Source organism: Falco peregrinus, chromosome 14 (assembly GCF_023634155.1).
Source record: "Falco peregrinus isolate bFalPer1 chromosome 14, bFalPer1.pri, whole genome shotgun sequence".
Taxonomy (NCBI): domain Eukaryota; kingdom Metazoa; phylum Chordata; class Aves; order Falconiformes; family Falconidae; genus Falco; species Falco peregrinus.
Genome location: NC_073734.1, coordinates 17,104,533 through 17,130,588, shown reverse-complemented (window position 1 = coordinate 17,130,588; position 26,056 = coordinate 17,104,533). Strand labels below are relative to the sequence as shown.

At 40.0% G+C, this 26,056-nt stretch overlaps 2 protein-coding genes across 9 annotated transcripts in view; both read left to right on the top strand.

The window, feature by feature from the left end:
• ITFG1 (integrin alpha FG-GAP repeat containing 1) overlaps positions 1–5,529 on the top strand; it is an 88,172-nt gene extending 82,643 nt beyond the window's left edge. For both annotated transcript variants that reach the window (XM_055818881.1, XM_055818880.1), the window contains one exon: positions 3,293–5,529. In XM_055818881.1, coding sequence (XP_055674856.1) covers positions 3,293–3,352 — 60 coding nt within the window. In that variant the 3' untranslated portion in view covers positions 3,353–5,529. The remainder of the gene's footprint in view (positions 1–3,292) is intronic.
• A 4,861-nt stretch (positions 5,530–10,390) lies between these two features.
• NETO2 (neuropilin and tolloid like 2) overlaps positions 10,391–26,056 on the top strand; it is a 35,114-nt gene continuing 19,448 nt past the window's right edge. Inside the window, exons 1-4 of one of the 7 annotated variants that reach the window (XM_055818859.1) lie at positions 10,401–10,837; positions 23,054–23,110; positions 23,513–23,681; positions 24,603–24,743. In XM_055818859.1, the coding sequence (XP_055674834.1) occupies positions 24,704–24,743 (40 nt within the window). In that variant the 5' untranslated portion in view covers positions 10,401–10,837; positions 23,054–23,110; positions 23,513–23,681; positions 24,603–24,703. Of the gene's footprint in view, positions 10,838–12,391; positions 12,411–23,053; positions 23,111–23,512; positions 23,682–24,602; positions 24,744–26,056 lie in introns of those variants that run through there. The other 6 variants (XM_055818857.1, XM_055818854.1, XM_055818855.1 and 3 more) reach the window with 6 other exon arrangements.

Here is a 26,056-nt window from a genome sequence, read left to right as displayed (position 1 = left end):
GCTTAAAAATTGGCATTGTTTTTATTTAAGCTCTAAGACACTTAAAAAGGGAAACTAAGAGTAACATGGATAAGGTTTTGCCATTAAGCTGTTACTCCCAACTAAAGGAAATTTTTTTGTTTCATATCTAAGCTCTTTTATAGAATTTTAAGCAGTATTGTTTTGGAAAATGGAACAGAAACTTACGTTTACTTATCTTGAGTTCTGCTGGTAGTCTAAAAATAAGGAAAATGTCTCTTTTTCTATATCTGTCTTTGCTGATTGCTAACATTAGCATTCAAGACTATAAGGAGTCAATCATGTGCATATTGGCTGCTTTGCTCTGTGTGCCTGAATTATACATGCAGTGTATAGAAATCCATTGATTTGAAGAAGCATTTTGAAAGGGGCCTTTCATGTCACAAAAGAAATGTGTTCCAATTTTTTTTAACTATGCTCAGTTTACAGTCATATCCAACTGGCAGGATTGCCAATAAATGCTACTACATACCCAAACCATAATCTTAGCTGTCAAATAAAATTACTGCACATTTTGACGTGGTAGAACTGTTTGGGTTTTTGTGCTTGTGGAAATAAAATGACCTTGTTAAACATTCAGACAGGCTTTGCGCATGCTTCATATTATAAAGTTATGTCTGTCAATCTTCACTCTTCAAAATGTAAAATACAGTCTCCAACTAACAGTAAAGCTGGGAATAAACACACAACGCAACAAAATACAAAGTTTATGATGATTTGTCCTTAGCATGTCCTACTTTACTAAGAAGGCATTGCTAACTGGTAGCTAAGACTATGCACTGGTGGCTGGGTTTAACTCTCTCCAACACATCTTCAGCGACAAAAGTAGCAGAAAAAGTTTGGACTTCGAGTTGGGGAAGGATAAACTACGTATAATTGCATCTGGAGAAATGGAGATTTAATGTCAACATTTAAAACAATTCTTCATATAATTATTCATGTATTGTAATGTAAAGAAGCACTCAGCCCAGAGTGAATGCTTTCTGAGCCGTTTTAAACCCCATTAGGTGATCGTGAGTGAAGTGGTGCATTGGTTATATTATAAACTCATTTCCAGTCACTCCATCTTGTTCAAAGTAGGCACAAATATTTGGATTAGCTATTTATAGCGTGTATTTTCAGACTACTATTTAAAACATTTGTTAATTCCTATAATTCTCCAATGCCTTCCTATTGATTTTTAGCTTCCCAATTTTTAGAAGCAATGGTTGAGGTACAGAACAAACAAGAATCTTGACCAAGGCTGTATTGTTCATCACTGACATGACTGGGACTTAAACTCCAAAGTTTCTTGTTTCTAAGCTTGTTCTTGTTTTTACTGCCTCTTTCAGTAGTCCTCTCATAAAAGTACTGTTCTGCCTAAATGCTGTTCTCCCTTACAGATTTCTAGAATACCTATAGCAAAGAAAGGAAGGGGAAATGTACTGGCAATTACAATCTCTTATTTTCCCTCAGAGGATATATCTGTCTGTAAGCTGCAGTGTTTTATTCAGCAGTTAAAATAAACCATTGACTTCGACCTCTGCAGATTAGTAATAGGAGCCCTTTGTCTACAATAGTTCTTATGCACTTGTCTGCAAGCCAAGTATCGTATTGTTTAATTAACCGTAGCGTTTAGGGATAGTATGTTGCTCTATCATTCCTTAGAAATATTAGATCCATTAAACAAAAAAAACCAAACAAACAAAAAAAAAAACTAAAAAGCTTTCAATTCTCAGTTACTAGTTTTTAGTTTTGATACGTCAAATGAAAGAGCAGTTGAGGGAAGAATTTACACCATTATTCATCTTACAACAAAGATAGTCTGCTACATTAGCTAAGGACCCCGATACTCCTGTGTTCTGGTTCTTTAGAACTTGCTTTGTGGTCCTGAGGCTAGTCATGTGAACAGTACACATTGATGATAATACTGCTAGAGAAGTTTTGATGGATTCATCAGAGTATCAGTTACTGTCAAAAATGAAGTAGTAATTTTTTCAGGAAGCATACAAGAAATGGAGTGAAAATTGCTTTCTAAGTGAGACTATAAAATTTTGCAGAACGTGACAAGCATTTCAATATAGGAAAGAGTATGCCACTCCCTTCTTTCCACCCCATTTTTGACATTGAAAATACTGCTGACATTGATAAAGTCCCTGCCAAAAAACCAGACTGATACATCTTAAACTTCACTGACAGCTCTGCTGCCACAAAAAGCAGTAAAATCCATAGTTAATCCAATAGAGTTGCTATCATACATAAACATTGTGTGATGAGGAAATCTTTGGCCTCGAGCCAAAGCAGATGACAAAACTTTCATGGCAGAACACATGCACCAATTTCTACCAAAATTGTCATGTATATTTATCAACTGAGATACAAATCTGAATGCCCACACAACAGCATACTGTAAAGGCTCTTTTTTACTTTACTCATTAAAAAAAAAAAAAAAAAGTTATATATAAGCAAACTAAAAAGCATTTAAATCTCTTTTGCTAAATTCTTATATGCTAGGATTTACACATACTGTCTGCCATGACAAAATCACTGTTTTCTGGAAGAGTTCACACTATGTGTTCAAAAATCCTTTAATAAGTGTTTTCATACTCTTACTGCTTTAGAACACAGGAGGAGGCTTGTGGGAGAGGACATGGTTTTACACGTTACATGGATTATAGGTACAATTTAAATAGGCTTGTTCCTTCCAAGCACCATCCAAACTACTCTTTCAGCAGATCAATGTGTTCTGCATAAATAAGCAAGGAAATACATCCTACCTCACATATTCATAATGCAAAGAAAAACACGGAACATTTTTAGCCTGTTTGGTGCTGTTAATTGTTGGCTGAACTGCCATCACTGTCTACATTTGTATTTAACAGATTTTTTAAAAAGAATCTCATTTTAAGTGTAACATAGACAACATTTACAGTCATTCGAGAGTAATTTAATCTCATCTTTATAATGCAGACTAAATAAATGTGTTATTTATTTAGTCTTTCTTTGTTCTTGAAATACTCCTTTTAAAAAAGCATTATTAGAAATAATAGAAAATAATGGGTCATAAATACCAAAACAGCAGAGCACTAACAGCAGAAGCCAATTTTGCGTAGATTATTGCTATTTCAAACTGACATCATTTAAAAGCTAATTATTGGGGCTTTTCCTAAGCTTTTTGCCTTTTGTTGAGTGAGTGACTTGGAAAAAATCAACCATTCTCTGACATTTGACAACTCATTTCTGTAGCAGTATTGCTCTAGATCCCACAAAGTGTTTTTTTATTATTATTTTTCAGAAAGCAGATGACAGAGAGAAGCGACAGGAGGCTCATCGGTTCCATTTTGATGCGATGTGACATGCCTTAATATTTATGAAGGAGCTGCTACTCATTTGCTTAATTGAATTACTAAATTCTGATTTGTAAAATGATTACCGTGAAAATACCACTGGTGTGTTATTTGTAAATGTTGCGTTATTTGGTATTTATTTGGAAAGTATTAAAATTAGACCTGAATGTCTCACAAGGCCTTTCAGTTAACAGACTGTATATAATAGCATTTGGTCTTTATTGAACAGAACCATAATTTTATTTTTCTTAGTAAAGGGATCAAATTGCATGTACCACTGTTTACGTACCACCAATTCCTTAGTAATATTTGATAGAAAGAAAGCTTTGTAAATAAAGTTTAGCATTTCAGTGAGCAGAATACTTTGTACCACTTCGGTTGGTCTTGTCATTTATACATTCCTGCAAAATAACCTGCATTTCTGAAAACTTAAGTTTCAGCAGTTTCTCAGATTACTTGATCCTTAATTATTCTGATTGTACTAAATGGTGCTCAACTTAAAGTATTCTGTGTTTTTCTTTGTTTAAATCTATATGTGCAGTTGTTAAAGAATTTAGAAATTGGAGAACTAAAAGAAACCTGCAATGTTAATGGTAGCTTAGTAGCTCAGCATGGGTTAGATGCAGTATTTATGTGTGTTAGTTCTAGAGAGAAGACAATGCATTAAAAAATTAAAATCATAACAATGTATCAGCAATACATAAACTGCTTTTATAATTAAACTATAACCACAATTATTTTAAAAAGGCCTAAAGTCATTATGAAAGTAACTTTCTTAATAAGAAAAGTATGGGATATTTTTGTTTGTTTGTTTTGTTTTTAAGGAAGTTAAAAGAAACATTGTGGAGTGGAAGGAGAATGAGGATTAACTCCCTAAAATTTGTTGCTAAGGGATGAGATAAACAGAGATTAAATTAAGAATAGAATAGAACACTCCAAATAAGCAATGTACATTATCTGTGTACATTACTATGCCCAAATTTCATAAGGTTCTAATAATTACGTAAGACATGTAGCTCTATCACCATTTTAAATATAGAAGTTGAGCTACTTGTCTTATGAAATTATTAGAACCGTACGAAGTTATAATTGCTCAGTGTTCTTTGGATCCTGAAAGAGTCTCTAAAAATAATCATGCTTTTATTTAATAGTTGCTCCTTAGTGATGTGACTTTACATGATTAAGTGTGCATTTAAATCTGTCCATTTGCATTCCTAATAAGTGCTGTTTGATAAACTAGAACACACTTTTTCAACAAAGTGTCGGACCTATAGGCAGTCATCTCTGCAGTAGGTATCTCCTCCAGTCTGGCACTTGTCGTGTAACCTGCTGTCCTGTAACACTACCTTTGCTTGTCAATACAGGAACAGAGAAGAGAGCAGGTACAAAGCTGAACTGATTATGTCCACCCTGAATCATAGTCAAACAATTTGCTACCATGGCAGCACTGAACAGGGACCTATTCATACACCAACACCAAGCCAAAACCAAGAAAAGTACTCATAAGTGGTCTACTGAGCTATGAAGTTTTACCAGACATTTCTAACATGAACTGATCAGATGCCAACAAAGGAGGCTTTCATATGACATTACTGTTACTATTCAGGATAGTGTATTTCCTTAATGCACACCTTTAATGTTTCTCTTAGAGTAGCATGAAAAGGTAAGATTTTTCAGATGAATACTTAATGCTATTGGACTTTTAAACCATATTGATAGAATTTGCTCCCAACAGCAGAAGTAATAATGGATTTCATAATTAAGAGGAAGCACAGTTCAATATATTTTCCTGTCTTTTTCAGATATGTGGAGAATAAGGCTAAATGCACAGTGCCATTGTGGCAGCAAAGTTGTCTGTAGCCCTCTATCACAGTATAATAAACATAGATTAGCCTCCTTATGTTTTTTGGAAAAACAATTAGGAATGAAATAACCTCATGCTGACATTTAAGCTGTTGTCAAGTTAACAAAACAATGAACTCAGTGTCTTTTGCTTTAAGGTATTTTGCATGCTCAGTAGTGCATCATTGCATCACTTCATTACAATACATTATTGGCGCTTTAATAGCTTTCCTATAATAAAGTTTACCACAGGTTCTAGCTACTCATAGCTTGGCTCACAACAGTATATGCATACTATTTTGGATTAAGGCATTAAATATTGTTAAACGTCTTGTCAAAGGTTTCATGTTGTACTTTGGTTTTTATTCTATAAGCATCAAAAATATTTTTGTGTAAGGTGATGACCCTTCTACCAGTAAGGTTAAGAAAGCAACATCAATTAGAGAGTGTAGTTCTCTAGGTGATCAGCGCAGGAACAGAGAAGTGAGAAATAGCTCTAACTACATAAATTTTCAAAATGCATCCATCATAACACAGCCCTGGTGAGAAGTTATATTGGAAGGCTTTTTCAGTGTGAAATCTCACCTATATAAAAATACTGTTGACATGCCAACTGCCAGATGGCTGTTGAAATACCATCTTTCTTTGTTCTCATTTTCCGTAAGAAGCTTTAAGACTGAATCTTTGTAACAGCTTGATTGTTAATGCACTATAATCCCCCCCCCAAAAAAAAAAAAAAACACCACCCAACTTTTCTGCTGCAGATGAGTAGGCATACTCTATATAATACGATACTCCTCCTATGATAAGGCCATCTTTCTTAACAGACAGCTGTATTAAAAACATTTTCTACAGTTAATTGAAAAGTCACCACTATAAATGTACCAAGTCAGTTCAGGACTTCCGTAACTACTTTCAAATAAATGACACCTAAATAGAACAGAAGGTAAGCTGTAAGTTTACGCTATGTTATAATCATCAGAGCTCAGTTTTGTTGAAACAATGTAAAAGCATTAACCATGCCAGTTTTGAAGGTATTAATAACCAAAAGAATTAATTTTAAAAATCCAGAAAATAAAATTATGCTTAAAATAATCTCAGACTTTGCAAATGAAGAGTACTAATTCTAAAGGGATGGACAAATTTTTGATCAAAGACTGAAAAATATATTAAAAAATCAAGAGCAATAGAGATGTTAAATCTGAAATATTGCTAGGCTGGTCAGTACCCCTATTATCCATTCTCTCTCTCTCTCCCCACCCAGTCATTTTGGCAACAGGATCATTTGGTTGGGGCACTAATAATTAAGTCCTCAGCTGACACTTTGAAAATAATCAGCCACACAGCACTATTTTTGTAATTAATTCCTGTCTTCTATAAAAAATGTGATCCCATCTATGAGACAATTGATAAAAATTGTATATGCTAACTTTGTTTTGAAATTCCTGAATTTCCTAACTTAAGCCAGAAGTTTGTAGGTATATTATAATATTCAGATCTAGTTATATTGCCTAGAAAATAGTGAAGTGCACAGTAAGCTTTCTGAAGACTATCAGTATTCTTCATAACTATTGAAAAGTTTGCAGTGTTCTTAACAGTAGTAAATAACAAAGCAAATTATGCGTATTTATGTATGATTACATATTATGTTACCACACGAAGAGGCACTTGTACTTGCTATCATTTTATAATTAGAAATTGCATATCATTAAGATTTATCAAATGCACTTAAATCCTACTGACAAACCCAGGCACCCGAATGGTTTACAATGTAACTCCTAATTTCCTTTCATAATTGTTTACTGTTGACATCTGTATTTTTGCTACATCTTTTAGAAACAATATCCAGATAGCCTCAAATGTAGCAAAAAAACGCTGGTCTAAGGTTATTTGTGATGTACAATCTGCTACTCGAGCAGCAAAGTAAAATAAAAGTAGAGTAAAATAAAAAATCAGCAAACCAAAGGAAGTTTTAAGGAAGAACTGTTGGGAGGAGACAAAACCAGTTCTAATAATGGAAATTTAAGTCTTTTATTGCAGCAGAGCACCTGTTGTAACTGTTCATGCAGCTATTTACCTACATCGGAATGAGCAGTCCCATTGCCTCCTGTGAACTCCTCCCATTCCAAAATAATCACGATGACTCAATAGAGCAGTAGAACAATACATAACTGGCTGTCCAAAAGCTGTCTTCAACTTTTCTTAACTCCCAAACTCAAGTGTAATTAACTTAAGCTTACTGCCGGTTTGACCCAGCGGCACAGCATTTTCTGCCCTGGAAACTAGCACTTTCCAGGCTCAGCAAAGGAGAAGTGAAAGTTTCTTCAGACCTGTCACTGCTTTACTCTAAAATATTTTAAAGCACCACCTCCCATAAGAACTCTAGCAAGACAAAGCAACAGAGATGCCCATGTGAGAAATTTCTCTGAAAGCAGCAGTAAATGGCAGAATATGCCCCGCATCTATGTGTTGATGCCACTACCTGCATCTCCCACACTGACAGCTTGACACAGCCCTGGGAAAAGAACAGGATGGAAATGCTGCTGCACCTCCCGAAGTGTATAATAGCTCTGTTCAGCCTCCTAATGGACAAACTAGGGTGTTTTCAGTTAAATTGGCTGTAGCAGATTGGGTCTTTGCAATTACTACTAACTTGTACTGAGCACATTACTAGGTTAGTCTCCTATTTCTTTGGTGTGAGACAATTGACCACAAATAGTTTTCTTGAATGCAAATTCAGCTTAAGATCTGAGAATCAGGCTAGTTCTCTCATTTGTTATATCATCACAAGTAATAAAACTGAGCCAAATGTTGCCATCAGCTACACTGTGCATTACAAAAAAAAAAAAAAAAAAAAAAAAAAAAAACACCCACAAACCTGTCTCCTAACAATCTGCACAACAGCATAGTCAGTTTTTAATTTTGTGCTTATGCACTTGCAGAGAGGATACAGAACTGTGGATGATGCACACATACGGTAGAAATTAGTAGGTTAGGTATCTTCTTGAATTACTAGAGGAAACATTTTTGTTAGTAAAGAAAATAATCCGAAGGAGATCCACCTAATGAAGGGATTCTCTTTGTGTAGGAATTTTCACTGTAGAATTTAACATTTCATCATACCACGATAAATACATGGTTAAGAGGTAAACACAGAGAAATCGCTTTAACCACTGCTGGACTGCAGTAGCTATTTAACAATTCATGGGGAAACTACTCTTTGAGAGAGACTATATCATCTCTATTTGAAATTGAAAGGACAATTCAAGTAAGCGGAATAATATAATTATGTAACTTGGGATTTTGCCAGAGCATCAAGCATAATACTTCATCAAGCTTCTTACAGCACTGAAATGGATCCTTAATACCCAGAAAAGCTCAGGACCTTTACTACAGGGTCTCGCCGGATCCGCCCAGCACCCGTGGCTGAGCAGAGCCCTGCAGGAGCGCTCGGAGGGAGACGTGCCACCCCTCGCGCCCCTGCCGAGCCCTGCTCTGGCTTCCTCCAGCTGCTCTTCGGTCCCCCCCCTTGCTTCATTCGCCGTGATTGACAATCATGTTGGCTTGAAGAGCCTGAAATATTTAACTGATAATCTGAAGCAAGAGAATGACCTTTTCTAACAGGATATGCTGACCTTTGAACATCGCAGAAAGAATTTAACACTCAAACACATAGCACCAAACCACATGGAAATCAGAGCTTCATCTCTCACGGTCACGTTCGAGACTGTAGTGAGTGGCCCTAGTTGCAATTACGCAACTAATTTATAGTTTGCAGAATCTATTTTGTCTGTCGGCTGGGCTCCAAATCGCTTCCATAAAGTGCCTGAGCTCGGACAGCGGAGCTCCGCGTGGGGTTCCTGCAGGTTCAGACTTGCATCATTGTACACGACCGCGATGGGGAGAAGACCTGAGTTAAGTGGCGAACGTGACCTCCTGCGTCCTGCGAGGGGGGCTGGAGCCCGCTCTCCGGCACGGGAGACCCATGGCCGCGGCGCCCGGCACCGCAGCCCCCGCGGGGACCGGGCCGAGAGGGCTCGGACCGCTCCTGCCCGCCGCGCAAGGCTTTGCAGCGTGCTCCGCACACAGATCGAAACATCTTGGTTCAGTACTTCGGGGTTCTCAGTAAAAGCTCTCAGCCTAGCCTAATGGGCGATTCTAGGGAAAATATATCCGATATGAAACGCCCTCAGATATGCTTCAACCCGTGTTGCCTACGGGAGATTTGAAAAAAAAATCTTCGATGGGCTTACATGTGTCGCTATGATTTTACACGTAGCCTACCGGTACGGCAACCGTTCGCGGCCATGCTCCCGGCTGCCCGGAACAGCAGCGGCTCTGGCCGCTACAGCCCCCCATCGCCCGCTCGGACGTGTCCGGGAGGACGCGGAGCCCCCGTGGTACCCCCGCTGCCCGGGAGCTCGCCCTCCCCGGCGGAAAGCCCCTCTCCCGGGGGTTACAGTTAGCCCTTCCCCCGACATCGCCACCTGCCCCCACCTCGGGCCCTTTTCCCTAAGTAACATCTCCCCTCAGAAGCTAACGCGATGTGATGGATAACCAGAGGGACGGCAGCCAGGGCAGGCAGCAGGCTAAGTGCGCCTTTTTATTAACTTCTTGTAAAGTAATAGCTCCATTTTAGCTGTCACTCTTGTCAGACAACAGCCGCACAATAGCGTGTGATGGGCTCTTCCCGGCGCCTCAGCTGCAGGCAGCACGCTGCAGCCAGGCAGGCAGCTGGGCACGCCGCACTGCTGGAGCCGCGCGGGCTCTCTGCCACCAGCGAGGGGGAGAAGGGGAGGAACAGAACACGAAGGGGAGGACCGGCTCCCTTGTGCCCCACCGGCACCCCAAACAAAGGCGGGCGGCCGCGGCTCAGGCTCACCGAGCCACCGCGTCCGGGAGCGGGGCTGCACGGCTGACCCGCTCCGCCGCGGTCGCTGCGGACGCGCTCCCGATGGCCAGCACTGCCGGGCTGCTCTGCGCAGAGGGGCAAATCCCTCAGACGGGCGGGGAGCATCGGGGCGTGGGGCGTGACGCACGGCGGGGGGGGCTCAACGGGGCCACTACAGGCTCCCCGTAGGGACGGGGCGACAAGGGCTGCTGCCCCGCCGCTACGGCGGCAGCCGCCACCCCCTCTCGGTGCCCGGCCGGGCGGGAGGAGCACAGCGGCCCCGCCGGCTGCGGCTGTGGCTGCTTGCGGGGCTCCGTGGGGGGCGGGCACATGCGTACAAGCGGCTCATCCAGGCAAACACCCCTCACATCTTAAATGAGCTTCATTTACCGGCAGCCGCTTCAGTCGCTGCCGGGCTGCGCTCGGACCGCCTTACGGACAGCGCCCCCGCCCCCCGCCCCCCGGGGCAGGCCAGCCCCGACGGAGCCCGCCGCGCCCCGCGCTAGATGGGACTGAGCGTGGCGGAGGCTCCGGGCTCGGGCGGCGGAGGCTGAGCGCGCCCCGCGCGGGGGCGCCGGGCATGGCCGCGGGCGGGCGGGGGCCGGCCGAGCCGTAGCCGCGGGCCACAGCGCCCTCGCGGGATGCCGCCGCCGCGCCCGGCCGCGGCCATGGAGCGCCGGTGATCGCTGCCGCCGCGGAGTGGCCGCCGCGGCCCGCCGGGAGACAATGGCCCTGCACAAACTCTGCTCGGTGCTGGAAGGTAGGAGCCGCGGGCGGCACGGCGCCCTCCGCGGGAGAAGCTGCCCGCGCCCCGCCGGAGCGGAGACCGCGGCACCCCCGGCGGCGCCCGCCCCTTCGGCTGCCCCCTGCGGCCCCAGCTCTGCCTCGGCCGCCTCCTACCGCCGGCGGAAACTTTGGTGCGAGGGGCAGGGGGGCTGCGCGGGGGGCGGCCGCCCCGCCGCTGCCGGGGCTGCTCCTGCCGGGTGGCCGCCGGCGCCCCGCGCAGCCCCGCCGCGCCGCTTCCCAGCTGGGCAGCCGGCGGCCCCCGGCCCCGCTCTGCCCCACGCGAAACCGGCGCCGCGGCGGTTCGGGTCTGCGGCCGGGCGCTGCCGGGAGCCCAGCGCGGGGCCGCGGGGGCCAGGAGCCCGCAGCCACCCCGGACTGCCCCCAGCCCCGCTGGGCGCGGGCGGGCGGGCGGAGCACCTCTGTTTGGCTGGGGGGGCGGGGGGCGTCCCGGCCCACAGAAGCGTGGGTCGCGGCGGCAGCCACCCTGCCCCGGTGCCTCGTATATTCCCGAGACGCACTGAGACCTCTACGCTCCCGTCTTATCGCAGTAGAAATACTCTTTCCGCTTTCGGAACTCTCCTAACGAGCTGCCCAACAGCGATCACGTTGTGGTACTTGTTGTCGGGAGCAAAATCTGTTTTAGGCAAGGTTTTTACAACAGCAGTCACCGGAGTCACCAGGTACTACCTGGCCGGCATTTACCTGTGTCTCTCTTCCTCTTGAGGCTTTTAAATCTTGTTTCTAACTTCTTTAGATTCAGAGGTAGACAACTGAGGAAGGCTCCTCCTCATCCTAGCATTTCTTTGTCTGTGGTATTATTTATACAGCTCGACAACGGGCGAGGGTTTTGTTAGAAAATAAAGCTAAATATGGCAGTTAACCTTGTGCCTCAAGAGATTATTGCTAGCATTCTATATCTCCTTTAGCAATAGCAGACTTGAACCATCAGTGATTATTTTTTTATGGTTATTATTATTAAAGTATTCTGTTAGGAAATTTTGGAATGTCTGCTTGCATGATTGAAGCCAACAAGGCATTACTGCAGAGTGGAGAACTCTTTCTGATACACACTGATGTCCTCTCACGGTATGAAAGTTGTAAAGAAGTCTGTTTTACAAATACCCAATTTTACCATGACCCATAAAAATCCCAAGTTCCTGACCTGAAGGACCGAGGTCTTGAGGGTTTAAATAAATATTTATCATTTATTGGTATAATATTGAGAGACAGAAGATGCTTGCCCTCAATAACTCTCTGTCTCCCTATATAGGTGTTAACCATCCACTCAGATAACATCGGGATGGATATAAGGCTTACATGGAGGAGAAAAGGCATTTATATTTTTTTTCCTACTTCCTCTTTAGGTAACATAGTTAAATACCATAAGCCAACCATAAAATACAACTGACTTTTCTACTTCTTAATTACTTGCCATATATGCAGATTTAATTATGTTTCAGAAATATGTGATTGCTGCAAATGTGGCTGTACAGATTTTCTCCTGAGCAGACCTCATGCCAGTCTTCTATAATCACACTAGCATCCAGGTAAAAAGTCCCTCTACAGGAAGTTTTTTGTATTATTCATAATCTATAAATTACACAAAGCCATTAGTCAATAAGCTGTTAGTATTTTAAATGCATCACTTGCCATGACTACAGAAACAACCTATCATTACTTAGCATCGTACACTCCCTTTTATCTCTTCTTCACTAGAAGTCTTCCTGTAGTCCATTTATTACATCTAATCAGAAAGAAAAAAATACTCCTATAAATAGACACATAGATTTAATCCCAAAAGGAAACTGTTAGGAATAACATTTAAAGTAAGCTTCCATATTTTACAAGTTACATCTTAAATTCTGCATGGAAGCTTTACCTACAGTGGCAGTAATTTTTCTTTCTTTCTTTTTTTTTTTTTTTTTTTTCCCCTCCATACAAATAGCTTTGTCTGCTGAACTGGGAGAATGCTGCTAAACCACATATAAAGTACCACAAAGCTCAGTATATTGTGAAAAGTCACGTAGCTTTTAACAATACTTAGACACGGTTTAATCTTATGTTCTTAACAGGGAATGCATATATACATTTCTGACATCCACAAAGGATATATTTTTTTTGGCTGTATACCTCAGGGCAGAAGAGAGTCCATAATACTCACTTTGTGGCAATTCAGATTTCTTCTATTACACTTGTTCAGAACTAGTCTTATGTTCTTCCTCAGCTATATCAATAATAAGGGGTGATTTATATGAACATCTTTATATAATTCTTATTGCCTCTGTCCGTAGTGTTCAGCAAAATTTTTTGAAGTCTCACCCTGAATCCCATCATCTTACACTGGTTATTTGCTCTTATTCAGATCTCCCAGCCATTAGGGCTGGCTGGAAGCGGTGGTGAACCACAACAGCACTGAGGTTCCAATAGCTGCAGGTTTCGCTGAAGTGGAGCCCAGCCAATGCCCACCTGCTTTCTCAGTGGTGTATGTAGCGTGATGGAGGCCAAGGTGCTTTCTGCATCTTGGTTGCAGAAAAGACAAAGCCTTTTCCTCCTGTCTTCCGTTCTCAATGAGACTTTAAGCACACTAGAATCATTCTTTAATCCTAGCACAGCCTGCAAAATGCAACTGCTCTACAACAATAAACTATTATAACGCTCTGCTTTTGTAAGAGAGAAAAGCAGCCGCTTTCTTTATAAAGCCATGTTCCTGTTAATGTTTTGGAAGGAAATATGTCTATTTTTAATTTCCTCATATCTGCTATTCCCCCAAAAGGTGCTTGCTACGAGCTTGTTCCTATTCTTCAAATATGCTACCTCTTTCATTTCCGTATGCTATTATTTGGTTAAAAGAACCCACAAAGCCCAAGTTAAATCCTAACCGCACTGTAGTTTTGGACTGTTTCAGTTATTTTATTGGATTAACTTAGAAAGCCAAAAGGAGAATTCTGTAGTTTCTGTCCTGATAATTCAACAAGCAGGCAGGGCCAGAACAAATTACTGCTACTTCGGGAAAGTCAACATTCCCAGCCTTCCAATGAGCTACAGAATTATTTCCAACTCTGGCAGGTTGCAAGAATGTGGACTACTATGATTAACTTCCTGCCATTCTGCTCAGCCCCCTCATTTGCATTTTGGCATGATTTTAACAGCTAATTTCTCACAAACAAGTAGTGTTAGGAAGTAACACTTCCTTCCACACAAAAGCTAGGAATTAACAGCCTCCTGTTTCCAAAACCAAAAGGTGTAGCAATGGCCTAAAAAGCTAACAACAAGCAGAGAAAAAAGGTAATTCAAAAAATCTGTTAATGATTTCATGATTTGTCCACTGAAACAAGAAAGTACTGGCTGTAGAGGCTGCAGTGGCCCCAGTGAAGGCAGTATCAAGTGTGAGTCAGAATTTCATTTTTTGGCTTAAAAACACCGTCTACTTGCAACTTCGCTGCTGCACTGAAAAAAAGCTAAGCACCAGACAGCTTGCACCACTAAGCAGTTAGCAGAAGTAACTCTAGTAACTGTAGAATAGGATTCAAAAAGCTGCTGTGTTATAAACAAGGAAGGTATTTGGTGGAATGTATTATGCCTTGCTATTAATACGTATCCAAATTTCATACCCAAAATGCACCAACCCCAGAGTAGTAGAACTTCAAAACCATTAACTCCCTACTTTTCCTAAGACATAGTTGACAATGGCTGCTAAAATTTTTACAGAACAAATTGGTTATAATTACACTGATATTAATAGAAGAGTTCAGTGTATAAATCACGTAGGTATATAGTTGTAGCTGGCATGCAGAATAACACAGGACTGAAGCTAAAGCAGCTACTGAATTATGTATCCCTGTCTAATGAAAAAGCTAAGATTTTTCAGCACTTTCCCTGAGGTTTAATTCACAGAGAGATTAGGCATAAAAATTACTCCCAAAATGAAACTTTATAAGCTATTCATCATTTATGAACCTGTCAGAAATTCACAATATAATTCATTGCAGGAGTGGTGAAGAGAGCTGATAAACAGCTGCAATTATACCAGAAATTGCATGTACTCTTGTACATGTTGTTTACATATAAAACAGTTTACACATGTAGTGATGGACGTGCTTTTGTGGACTGAAGGAAAATCTTAATTACAGTGTCTTGGATACAGTTGGGGGTTCTAGTACTGCAAACAAGCTTGCTGCTTTTCTGCCCTATATACTCCAATTCAGTTTTTAATTAATGAAGCACTTCAGTCTTGGACAACTTAAACAGCTTGCTACCTTTAAATAGCTTGCTACTTCTATTGATACGTGACCGACAACTGCCACCTCAAATACTGCAAGTGATTGGGGTGGGGGAGTGTATATTTTTCAACAAAGAATCAGCAGGTAACATTTCATGAAAAAAATCCACATTTCTTTTAGCTTATCTTTGTGCTTCACTCCATTTTCTATTATTACAAAGCTGGCCCACTATGCAGCAGGAAAGGACTGCCAATATGTTAACAGTATATTTCACAAAACCGCCTTCTTTACCATACAATGAAATCCATGAACACAGAGAAGTTTCTTTTTAAGGAACTGAAAGTGAGGAGCTAGAAAAAAATACTAATTTATACTCTGTACACAAATTGTTGTCAGACGTGATAGAAGACAGCAGAACTTTTGATACTAATTCCGTAATAGACATTCCTGAAGACATTTCTACTGAAAAATACACTGTATCGATAATAAATACCAAGAGATGAAAAAGTTTGGTTCAATTTGATCTGTTTTTAAGTCAAAAGTATCCCTATCTAAGTGTTCTAGGAATAAGTGATCTCTGTATTCATAATTGTCATATACAGTAGGTTCAGTTCTGTCAGCTACAGGGAAACCATCTGAACTTTAAGTCAGTGTATATATTTTAATAAGGTTTTTGAAACCCCTCATCAACGTGGTTTGCACATGCAGCCTTCTCTTCAGTCTCTTGCTGCACACAGCTTGGAGATGAAAAAAGATCTTCCCTATAAAAAGGAAAGCTTCTATTTTAAAAATGAAAGATATCATTCTTCCGGCAGAAGTTTTGCTGGCAGACATGCCCAGGAATGGATTATAAGTAGCAGGATGTGGAGCAACTGGTAAAATGAAGCAGCCCACAGCTGCTTATACATTTCTAATGGAGGAAGGGATCAGAAACGTTAAATGTTTTGAGCAGACCTGGAGGGGACTCTGTCACAGATCCATCCAAGCATGAATTGTTCTGCAGATGATTTTGATCAAAAGGACGTGGGAGAACTGCATTTGCTTCCTGAATCAGTTAACCTGGTTTCTCCAGAGAGATACAGACTCCCAATTTGTTTCTTTGGCAATCTCTAAGAGAGGAATCCCTACTGGAAACAGCTGGAGTGAGATGAAACTGTTGTATCTGAGAATAGACTTGCATGCATTCAGATATCCTGCTGGCATGCTAATGGCTAACAAGATTTGGATCTTAGAAAGGCGCTAGAGTCACTGTTAATAGATGATGAAGCCCACTTCTGCTATCAAGCTTTTGTGAGGAGAATTAAAACAGGTTGGCAGCTCCACTAGCATGCTCTGGGTAAGGCTTACAAACAGCTAAAATACATCTTGCCTGATGCACACCTTCATCTCTGTTACTTGGTCCCTTGGCAATCCTGCAGTATATTCCAGTATGAGGAATCACCAGGGCTGTTAATAGGCTGTTACAGGGAGCCACCTTAACTGCTCTTTGATACTCATTTTACCAATCTGCAAATGTCCTGTTGAGACTACAAGAGATTAGGGAATATATTCAGACTACGAACTGTAAGAGCATGTGGGATTCAAAAACTGCTTGTGTTTTCATCCTCAGCAATAGAATTGTTTGCCTAAAAAAGCAGCAACAGATGCAACCCAGTATTCCTTTTATCAATTAGCAAATGTCACCAAATGCTAGGAAGAGAGAGAAAAATCTCATTCCCTGGAATTTACAGTTTGTCTTTCTGAGCTAAAAATCAGAAATGCACTTAATTAAATAATTAAAGTGCCTGGATACTTTACCGTGCATGTCTAATTGTCTGTCTAAAGTTCTTTATGAGAAGACTGGTCAATCACTTTGAATTTGTGCAGCCTCTAACATCACAGACCCTACGCTTGATCAGAGTCCTTAAAAGCAACCAAAGCCTGTATAAGTAATTTATGTTGTACATATAATCTTGGCCAGAGAATAAGATATGACATCACAAATGTCCCCACCACAGTAACAGCTAACATTAATGTTTAGATGTACATGGGAGAAAAAATGCATGTAAAAGCTGGGGTACTGTGACTAGCAGTTACTGAAAGTAACATTAATTTTAGTACACGGGGCAAATTAGGACCTAGGTTTAAGAATAGTACACAGAAAAGGATTCATTCCCATAAGGCAAAACATAGTATATAATTAAGATCAAGCATTTGTTACTCTAGGCTGTAGCTGCCAGAAAGAAGCAGGCATCCTGGCAAGATTTTGTAACATGCATGACCTGTGTGTTGCCAATTAGTGTCTGTTTGGACTCTATGTGTACAAGGTGCTGCCTAATCCAGGGAGTACAGCACGAAGATAAAACAGTGAATCCTGCCTGAAGCAATGTCTGTCATCTTTATCCCTAGGATTCTGACTACCGCTATAGTAAGAACATGTAATACTCTAAATGATTAAGTCTTTATTTTAAAAATTGGTGGAATTTTTCACTCAGTTTCTCAGCTGTGCATGACTGCTCCCCAGTTTGATATTCAGCTTGCCCTGCATGCATAGATCCCCCACTGTCATCACTGAAGACAGACACTGCTCTCAGAGCCACACAGCAAATCTAGTCTGTTTTCTCTATATGCGAAGATTCCTAGAGCGTGTAGAAAAAGCAGAGGAAAGACATACCATAGGGAGCTTAGAGCAGTACTGTATCCCATGAAATCTGAAGTATGCATCTTGCCAGAAAGCACAAGCATATGTCAGATTTGCAGCCTTAAGCACTTGTTTTTCTAAGCAACACACTGATTTCTCAATATTGGGTTGTGCACCTGTTTACTGTAAAACTAACTATTATTCTCATTTTTAAAGAAAAATAGGAGCCATTCATTTGTGAATCTCTGTAGTTCAATACAAAAATTTACGATTTTTTTTTTGCAGCTTAGATCAATTTTAGAGAATTTTATGAAATGTCAGCTAAGAAAATCTTGATTCCTGCAAACAATGCATAGTTTATTACACCAGTTCAGAGGATTTTTTTACATTATTCCATAAGCCTATTTCAACAACAGAATAGTAAAAAGAATTTGCAAGCTATGGTTACTGTTTTTACTCTTAAAAATTTATACAGCTGTCTGCAGGCTATGTGGTCTAAAATATTTCATGCAAAGAAGTGAAAATGAAAAATCGAGTCTTTCAAAAACAGAGACAGAAGCTTGCTACTTTTTCTTTATTTCTGCTTAATGTTCACATAGGTAAAAACTATAAGAGCTTTAAATGGTAGTACGAAAGTATGCACCATAATTCATGGAATAAAAGTCTGAGCAAATAGCAGATTCATGAATAAAATAAGCCCCTCTTAATCTGCCTGCCTCAGTGGCTGTGCTGCTGTTGGCTTAATGATAGCCTCTTCTACAGTGTACATATGAAATAAAAGCTCAATTTAAGTTGCAGAAGCACTAACCTCTGTTATGTTTACCAACTAAATATCTCTAAGTTTATAATGTCAGCCTCCCATATTTCAGTGTCCTCTAGTAGAATTTTCACCACACTGCTCCATTAAAAACAAAACAAACACACCCTTCTGCCTCTTTGATATTCAATGTAGTCATGCAATCCTGCACTGTTTGTGCTGTTGGTTACATTAGCAAACAATGTTCGAGTGGCATTCTTAGATACTTACTACCTCTGCTTCCTGCACCATAATGGAATATGGAGCTAAGTCTAGAGTTATCTTTCATCCACACTGAAGGACAGTTGTATCACAGTGATATGTGGTAGACTTTAAAAGAAGAAAAAAGAGGGAGCAGAGGAATACTGTGTCCCATTGCAAGTTCATTGCAAGTAATTATTTGAATTTCAGTTTATTAGAAATAACAAGATCATTCTTCATGCTTCTGGAAGTGCTACAAGACTTTTAGTGAAAGTAGTTTAGTATCTTGTGTCTGTTCTAGCTGCTCTGTGTCCCCACATGCAGTACAAGGACACTGGTTCAGCAATAGCTCTCCACTATCCTACAGCATCTCTCTTCCCTAGACATCTTCCTTCCTTCTTACTGACTTGCATGGTCCATACTAGTCTTTGAGATTCAAAAATATCTTTCCAGGAAGAGGTATGGATTTAGGACACCAAGTGATTTCTTTGTTGTTTTTAAAATGCATACAAAAATGGGTTAATGGAATCAGTCTAAAAGGTCTAAAAATATCCTGACTGATTTTTTTTTCCTTCTTTCTTTTCATCCTGAACATTGATGGGCCTTGTTTTCAGGCAAAAAACTCGTTTGCTATCCCATGTTATACTGTGTCATGTAAATGCACGCAGTTTAAGGCAATACTACCTGAGGCATCCCTGCACAGTACTCTTAGGAAGAGAAGATGTAAGTCCTCTCTCCACCTTTTTGCTAGCAATGCCACAGAGCTAAGGACAGCACACATACAGAGCATTAGTCAGAGATACCTCTTTTCTTTATCATGCTATCACCTGGAATAAAAGTAATGGCAAAGGAAGGCCTTTAAACGTTTGCTGTGTGGGCTGAGAGTATGAAACAGATAGGCTTTGCCAGGGAAAGGCAAGAGATGGAAGAGATTAAAAATGAAGATGAAAAAGGTGGGGAACAAAGGTGGCCCATACTTACTGTATCCACTCACCCATATAACATGACAAAAGGGAGACAGTAAGACAAATGCTCAGCCCATTTATCTTCTGTAATTGCCTGCATATCCATGCTGTTCTACAGGAAATATGCACTGTTCTTTTGCACTTACACACGCATACACAGCTCTGGACTATTTATAGAAGTGGCACAGGCTTTAGTGAAAGCCAGTCAGATTTTCTCAAGTCCTATTAGGAGGCTTGTTTCGGTATCCGCATTATTTCAAGAAGGGAAACACTGGTTAGTGTAACTGAACATCTATTCTTATGTTGTCTCTATCTGTACAAGAGAGCACAACTGCTGAAATAAACATAGATGCTTACTGATATTTTAAAACTGAAAAATTAAAAAAAAAAGGTATATTGTAACAGTGTTACCAGTAGTAGACAGCTGTACTAAAAAAAACCCCAACAACCAAACTCAACAAACCTCCCAGATATTTCACTGTTACTTGAAAGTGACTATCTGCATTAATTTTGATAGCCTTGAAGATATTTATTTTACTCATATTTCTGTTTGATTGCTTTAAGAAAAAATGACAAAACTCATTTCACATTTTAAGAAAGCAGCACAACAAGTTACAAAGAGATTGCTATCTCCTTGCAAAATAGAGGGTGGGCAGAGCACACCTTTACAAAAGGTTAATTCAACAGGAGGACATACAGGCACATAATTTACATAGGATTGTGGAAACTGCGTTTACTTTAATAATAAAAAGCCAACTTTGGAGTGTTTCTCCAAAACCAGTGTAGAAAAAGCCAAAGAAAATACATAGAGAACTTTATAACTACTATCAAGATTGTCTGTTAGGGACAAATGATCTCAGTAGTACAAATGCATTATACGTTCATGCGCTTAAACTCAGAAATCTTCGAGTGCACAGTTTAAGCACAGAAGCCACAAAAATGAACTGCAAATCATTTTGAAATCGTAGCATCTATATGAGAAAAACTAAAACCTAAAAATATCTGAAAACTGTCAATAAAGACAGGATATTTTATTTGCTTTAAAGACTAGTGAACATCCATAACTGGAAAACCAGTAAGGGTACTAGATACTTTCTTCTGAAGGATGCATTTTCAATGTAGGGTGTCAGCAATGATTAACGATTGATACTTTGTATTGGGATAATGACAGTCAGGAAGTATGTTTTTCAGTATATTAATACTGATGAAAATGCAGAATTATTGTGAAGATGGAAGTTGCGAAACTACCTAAGTCTTAACCTACCAGCTCATAATCCATCCCTGAAAATCAAATAAGCTTCTAGGAACATAACACTTGTTTGCAAGACCCATATGGTATTTTAGAATACCCACAGTTGTGAACTTGACTTACAAGGGGAAAAGTGGTTGTTGGTGAGGAAAGTCTCATAATGATATACAGTTTTAATATGGGTAGAGAGAAGAAAGGGCAGCAGAAACATGCATAATAAACCACAGATGCTAGGTGGACACTTTCAGGGGCAGACTTTGGTTCCTTTTGTCTTTCCCCAAGATAATGTATCTATGCCAACATTACAGCAGCATCTAGATAAGTTCAGTCAAGATCACCGTAGTTCACAGTCAGTGCATGCTCACTGTGGAACTCTCTAAAGGGCTGAAAGTCTAACAGCAACACAGGGAAAATCACAGATAGAGGAAATGCTGCTTCAGCACAAGCCGCTAAAATGCCTGAGCAATGAGACAGGAAAAGTGAGAAAATAATTTTAACTTCTTGAATGTGACAATAAAATTCATGTTGAAATCTTTTTTCCCCTGCAGTGGTAAGGCCATGCCTGTCTGACTTAGTATTAACAAGTAGATTAAGAACATGGGAAAGGCCATACCACGTCAAATCAAAGGTCCATTGAACCTGGTATCTTCTTTCACAGATATAAAAGGAGAAAGAGCATAAAAGTAGAGCAAATTATATTTGCCCCAAATACCATCCCGGACTTTCAACAACTTATGGCTTAAGGGGTTTCTGAAACAATTTTCTATTTCAAGGATGCGTTATGAAATATGTGCACTAGAAAAATAATAATCTTTGTTTACTTTGAACATGCTACCTGCTAGCTTTGTCTGATATCTCCTGGTTCCTGTACAGGAAGAGACAACAAGTAGTTACTCTCTATTCACCATGTGAATGACATTTGGCGATGTTATACCTTGTGTCTTGTCTCCCCTCAGGCAGCTGCTGTCCAGGGCAAAGAGTCCTAGCTTACTTAGCTAGTTCTGAAAGGTATGTGTCCAGATTTGTAGAGATACTCAAGATGGAAGCAAATGAAGGATTTGAAGAGTAACATGATTATATACTCTCTTTCATTCTCTTTTCCCATCCTGGTAATCCCTAACAATCTGAGGAGACAAAGCATTTTATGAAAATCTGGACATTAAGACTGCTTTAAAACTATTGATGAATAGTGGAATATGTGCTGTTCAGACTGACACTTCGAAAATGTAAATGTAAGGAAAAGGCCAAAAGCAAAACATCTAGACAGCTTCATTTTAGGGAAGGAGGAAGGAAGGGAAGGGAAGACTGAAGGGAAGGAAAGGGAGGAAGGAAGGCAGGAGGGAGAAGCGTGTTGGAGGAAAGAGGATAGCAGAATCTTTAACAGGTTCAATATTCAGTCAGATCAGGTCTGGAAAACAGCAGCATATACCAACACCTGAGACTAACACAAAACTCCAGCAAACCAGAGTGCTTGCAGCGGTGCATGTCCTAACAGTGTCCACATCCTAGCTGTTGTCACTGCTCGAAGTCTCTCCCCATTGTTAGAACTTGTATCTGCTTGTTTTCTACTGCCACATCGTTCGCAGAACTCCGTGGTATTGTGGCAGCATCACAACAACCAGTCTTGCAAGAACTGTTCTATAGTACTCCTGAAATCCACGCAGGGATAAGACCACACAGTGTCTCCTGAGTTCCTGATTAATTTCTTGGAAGCTGGAGAAGTCTTTTGTACACATTATGTAAGTGGAGGTTTAGGATAAATAGGGTTAGATATAGCACTGAAACATCTTGTTTCAGGATATAAAAGTTATATAGAAGATAGATACCATGTAACTTTATAAAATGCTTGCAAATTAGTAGATACTCTAGAATACATTCTTGAAGTCCCCTCAAACAGTAAATAGCTATTCTCATATATGCTTTCTTAAAGAACCCGGAAGAAGAGCGGACAGTGCACTTAGGCTGCACTGGTTTCCTAAAGTTGAAATTTTAAGAACGTTCATAATTAATTATGTAATTCTGTATGTTCTGGGTTGTTTTGGTTAGTGATTCTAGGATTTGCATGAATCAGAACTGCAGAAAATGGTCTATAATTTTTATGAATTACTGATGTTTCTCCTGTCTGATTTCTCTCATCAGTGTTGCTAGTAACAATCCTTGTAGTGGAAGGGATTGCCGTTGCACAGAAGACACAAGGTACAATTTTGGTTTGATCATTTTCTTTTAAAAAATTTAACAGTTTTATAATTTTTAAAAAAGCAATATAAATGAAAGAAAGTGTTTGTGTTCAGGTATTAATAGCTCTTGAATTACCAGTATGAATTCCAGGATTTTCCATTTCCCTGTTTACCGCATTTTTTTCCAATTGAACAAAGCCATCCAGTGACAAAGAACATGGAAGTTCACTTACCCAGTTAATATTCCATGGCTTCAGACCTTACAGGTGGGGGGGGGGGGGGGAAGGAAATTCATGTTTTCTGTACCTGACAACAAGCTTTTCAAATAGTCTACCCACAAACATTTTTAAGGCTGCTGAGTGGGGAAGGCATCAGTTTCACAAACCTTATTTTCTCATATGTGGGATTAACCTACACTTAGGAAAGAAGAATTCCTTGAACTGACACCTACAGAATTTTCTGGAACCATTTCTGCAGGAGAGACCAAGTTTTCACCCCCATAAATCAAAAAGCTGCCAAGATACCAGTGGAAGGTGATGAAATTACTGGAGGCAGTTAAGACCTGTATCAGTATGGACACCCTTTCGAAGGTCTGCAAAGAAAAACTACATAAATATAAATAGCATTATGAGAGCACCCTGTGACATTTAGGAAAAATCTAGCAGAAACCACATCTCTGGTATCTTGTTCTCTCTAGTTCTGCTGATACCAGGAGAAGAGCAAAGGTACTTAAAAAGAATGTGAGAGAGCTCATACTATTCCCAATTCATTTTCTCCTGGGATAAGGAAATGCAAACTAACAAAGGTGCTATGAATGGTCCAGCACGGTGCACTACCTTACTAAACTGCATAATCTCAGTCAAGGATCATATTTTCCCGTACTTCCAGAAGAAAAGTTTTGATCTTAAATGAGACCCTTAGGTACCAGTGCAATCTACCTATTGCTAGTAATTTTATTAACTACCATTGCTGTATTTAGTGTATTTACATATTATAATCCATTCTGTTATAAGCATTCTGTATTAAAAAAATTATTGTAAATAGATATTCAACCTAAGGGCCATGTACTTCAGTTTTTTCTGGAATCAGAGGCAAAAATAGTAAAACCTAACAAATATTTTGGATTGTATTTGCATAGGAATGGAGAAGTATTAAGCTGTAATATAATGCTGCTGTATTGGCAGCCACTCTCACTATCTGACTTAGAAGAATATCAGAAAATCTAAACTGACGTGGGTAAAAAAAAAATATTCCCTCTCTTCCCTTCCCAAGGATTACTGGTCATACTTGATATTAAAAAACTGTGATCTCTTTAGGATATACCATATCACTAAATTAAACATAAGATTTTCCTAGCTAGATGTTAACAAGTGCATAGAGGAGGGTTTTCAACCAAAATAAATTACTTTGTTCTTTTATAGTACATGTGTTATGTCAGTGTTTTACTTTTGCAAGATCAAATTTGCATGCTTGCAAGAGGAATTTATTTGATCACTTCTTCTTCACTTAAGGTGGACAAAATATTGGAGTGAATCGCATTCCTCCTACCCAGTGTGACAACTGGGTACGGACAAGTAATGGAGGACATTTTGCTTCACCAAACTACCCTAACATGTACCCACCAAACCAGGAGTGCATCTATATCTTAGAAGGTACATGGTGTATTTCTGTTTTATTGTGTTGTAATCTTGCTGTTAAATGGGTAAATGTGAACTGTAAAAACTGTGTCATTTTACTATACTGTCAGGTATTGTATAGCCATACTGGTAATATAATCAATTCTGCAGTCATCTGGTTGAACAACAAGCTAAATTTGCTCTCTGAAGTAATAATAACAAATCAATAGAAAACACAAACATTCAGGAATTAGCTGTATGGCATAAGACATACCCTCACAGCCAGAAAAAGCAGCGTCAGATCTACTATAATCTAAGAAGGCACGGAACTATTAAGATAAAAATAAAAAAATATCACTTCCAATATTGCTCATAATAAACTGCAAAAGATGGTTGAAGACTATCTGGCATTAATCAGACCATACTGTGTTATTCCAAGTCTATCTCACAAGCAGAAAATCTTTATGCTGTCCTTTATTAATAAGAAAAAGACACATCTGACTGCCATAGCACTGTACTAAAAGTATGGAGATTTGTTAACACTGCTGAGGTCACTATTAAAATAATGTGATGAGAACAAAAAAAAAAATCATTAAGTAAAATACAACCACATTCCAATGAGAATATCTTGGATAAAGGTTGCAAGACTTGGGACACACTAATTATTTTTTCCTCTTATTAGAATGCACCCAAAACCCACTGGAGTCAGCTGAAAACCTTAGTCAGCTTAATCATCAGATCCATATCAATTAATTGAAATATTTCAAGTAATATGTTTCAGTGAGTTTTTATTTGTATAGTACTGTTTCATAGACACCCTCATTTTTGCTTGTATGCATGCACATCTGAAGTTTTGCATCTTCCTTGCCAGTGAAGGCACTGGGGAGTTCCATCCTGTCCAGCTCAGGGTTCACGCGTACCAGATCCGTTGCTGGATCTCCCTTGTGCAAGAAAGTTTCCGTGGGGCACAGAATCGGTTTTCACGACTCTGTCCTCACAGTCCTTATACAGAAACATTACAGGTACCTGAGTGAGACCAAGGTCCTCCACACCTTCTAGCTAAGGCATAGTCCTTCCTGCAGACCACCGCCAATATGTGCAAACGGCTACGAATTTTTTTAACTCATGTAGCAAGTAAGGTGTAAGGTCTAAACAGAATGTTAGAGACATATAAGTAAATCATTTTTGCATTCAGAAGAAGCAGACAGCACGTGGTTCTTTAATGCTGTCATTTCAGATAACCAAGCAGTATCTGAAAGTTCATGTAGCTCAATAGATGACAAGAACAAGAAACACTGAAGCTATTCATGCAATATAGTGTCAGGGTTCCAATGTGGAAGTCTAGTCAC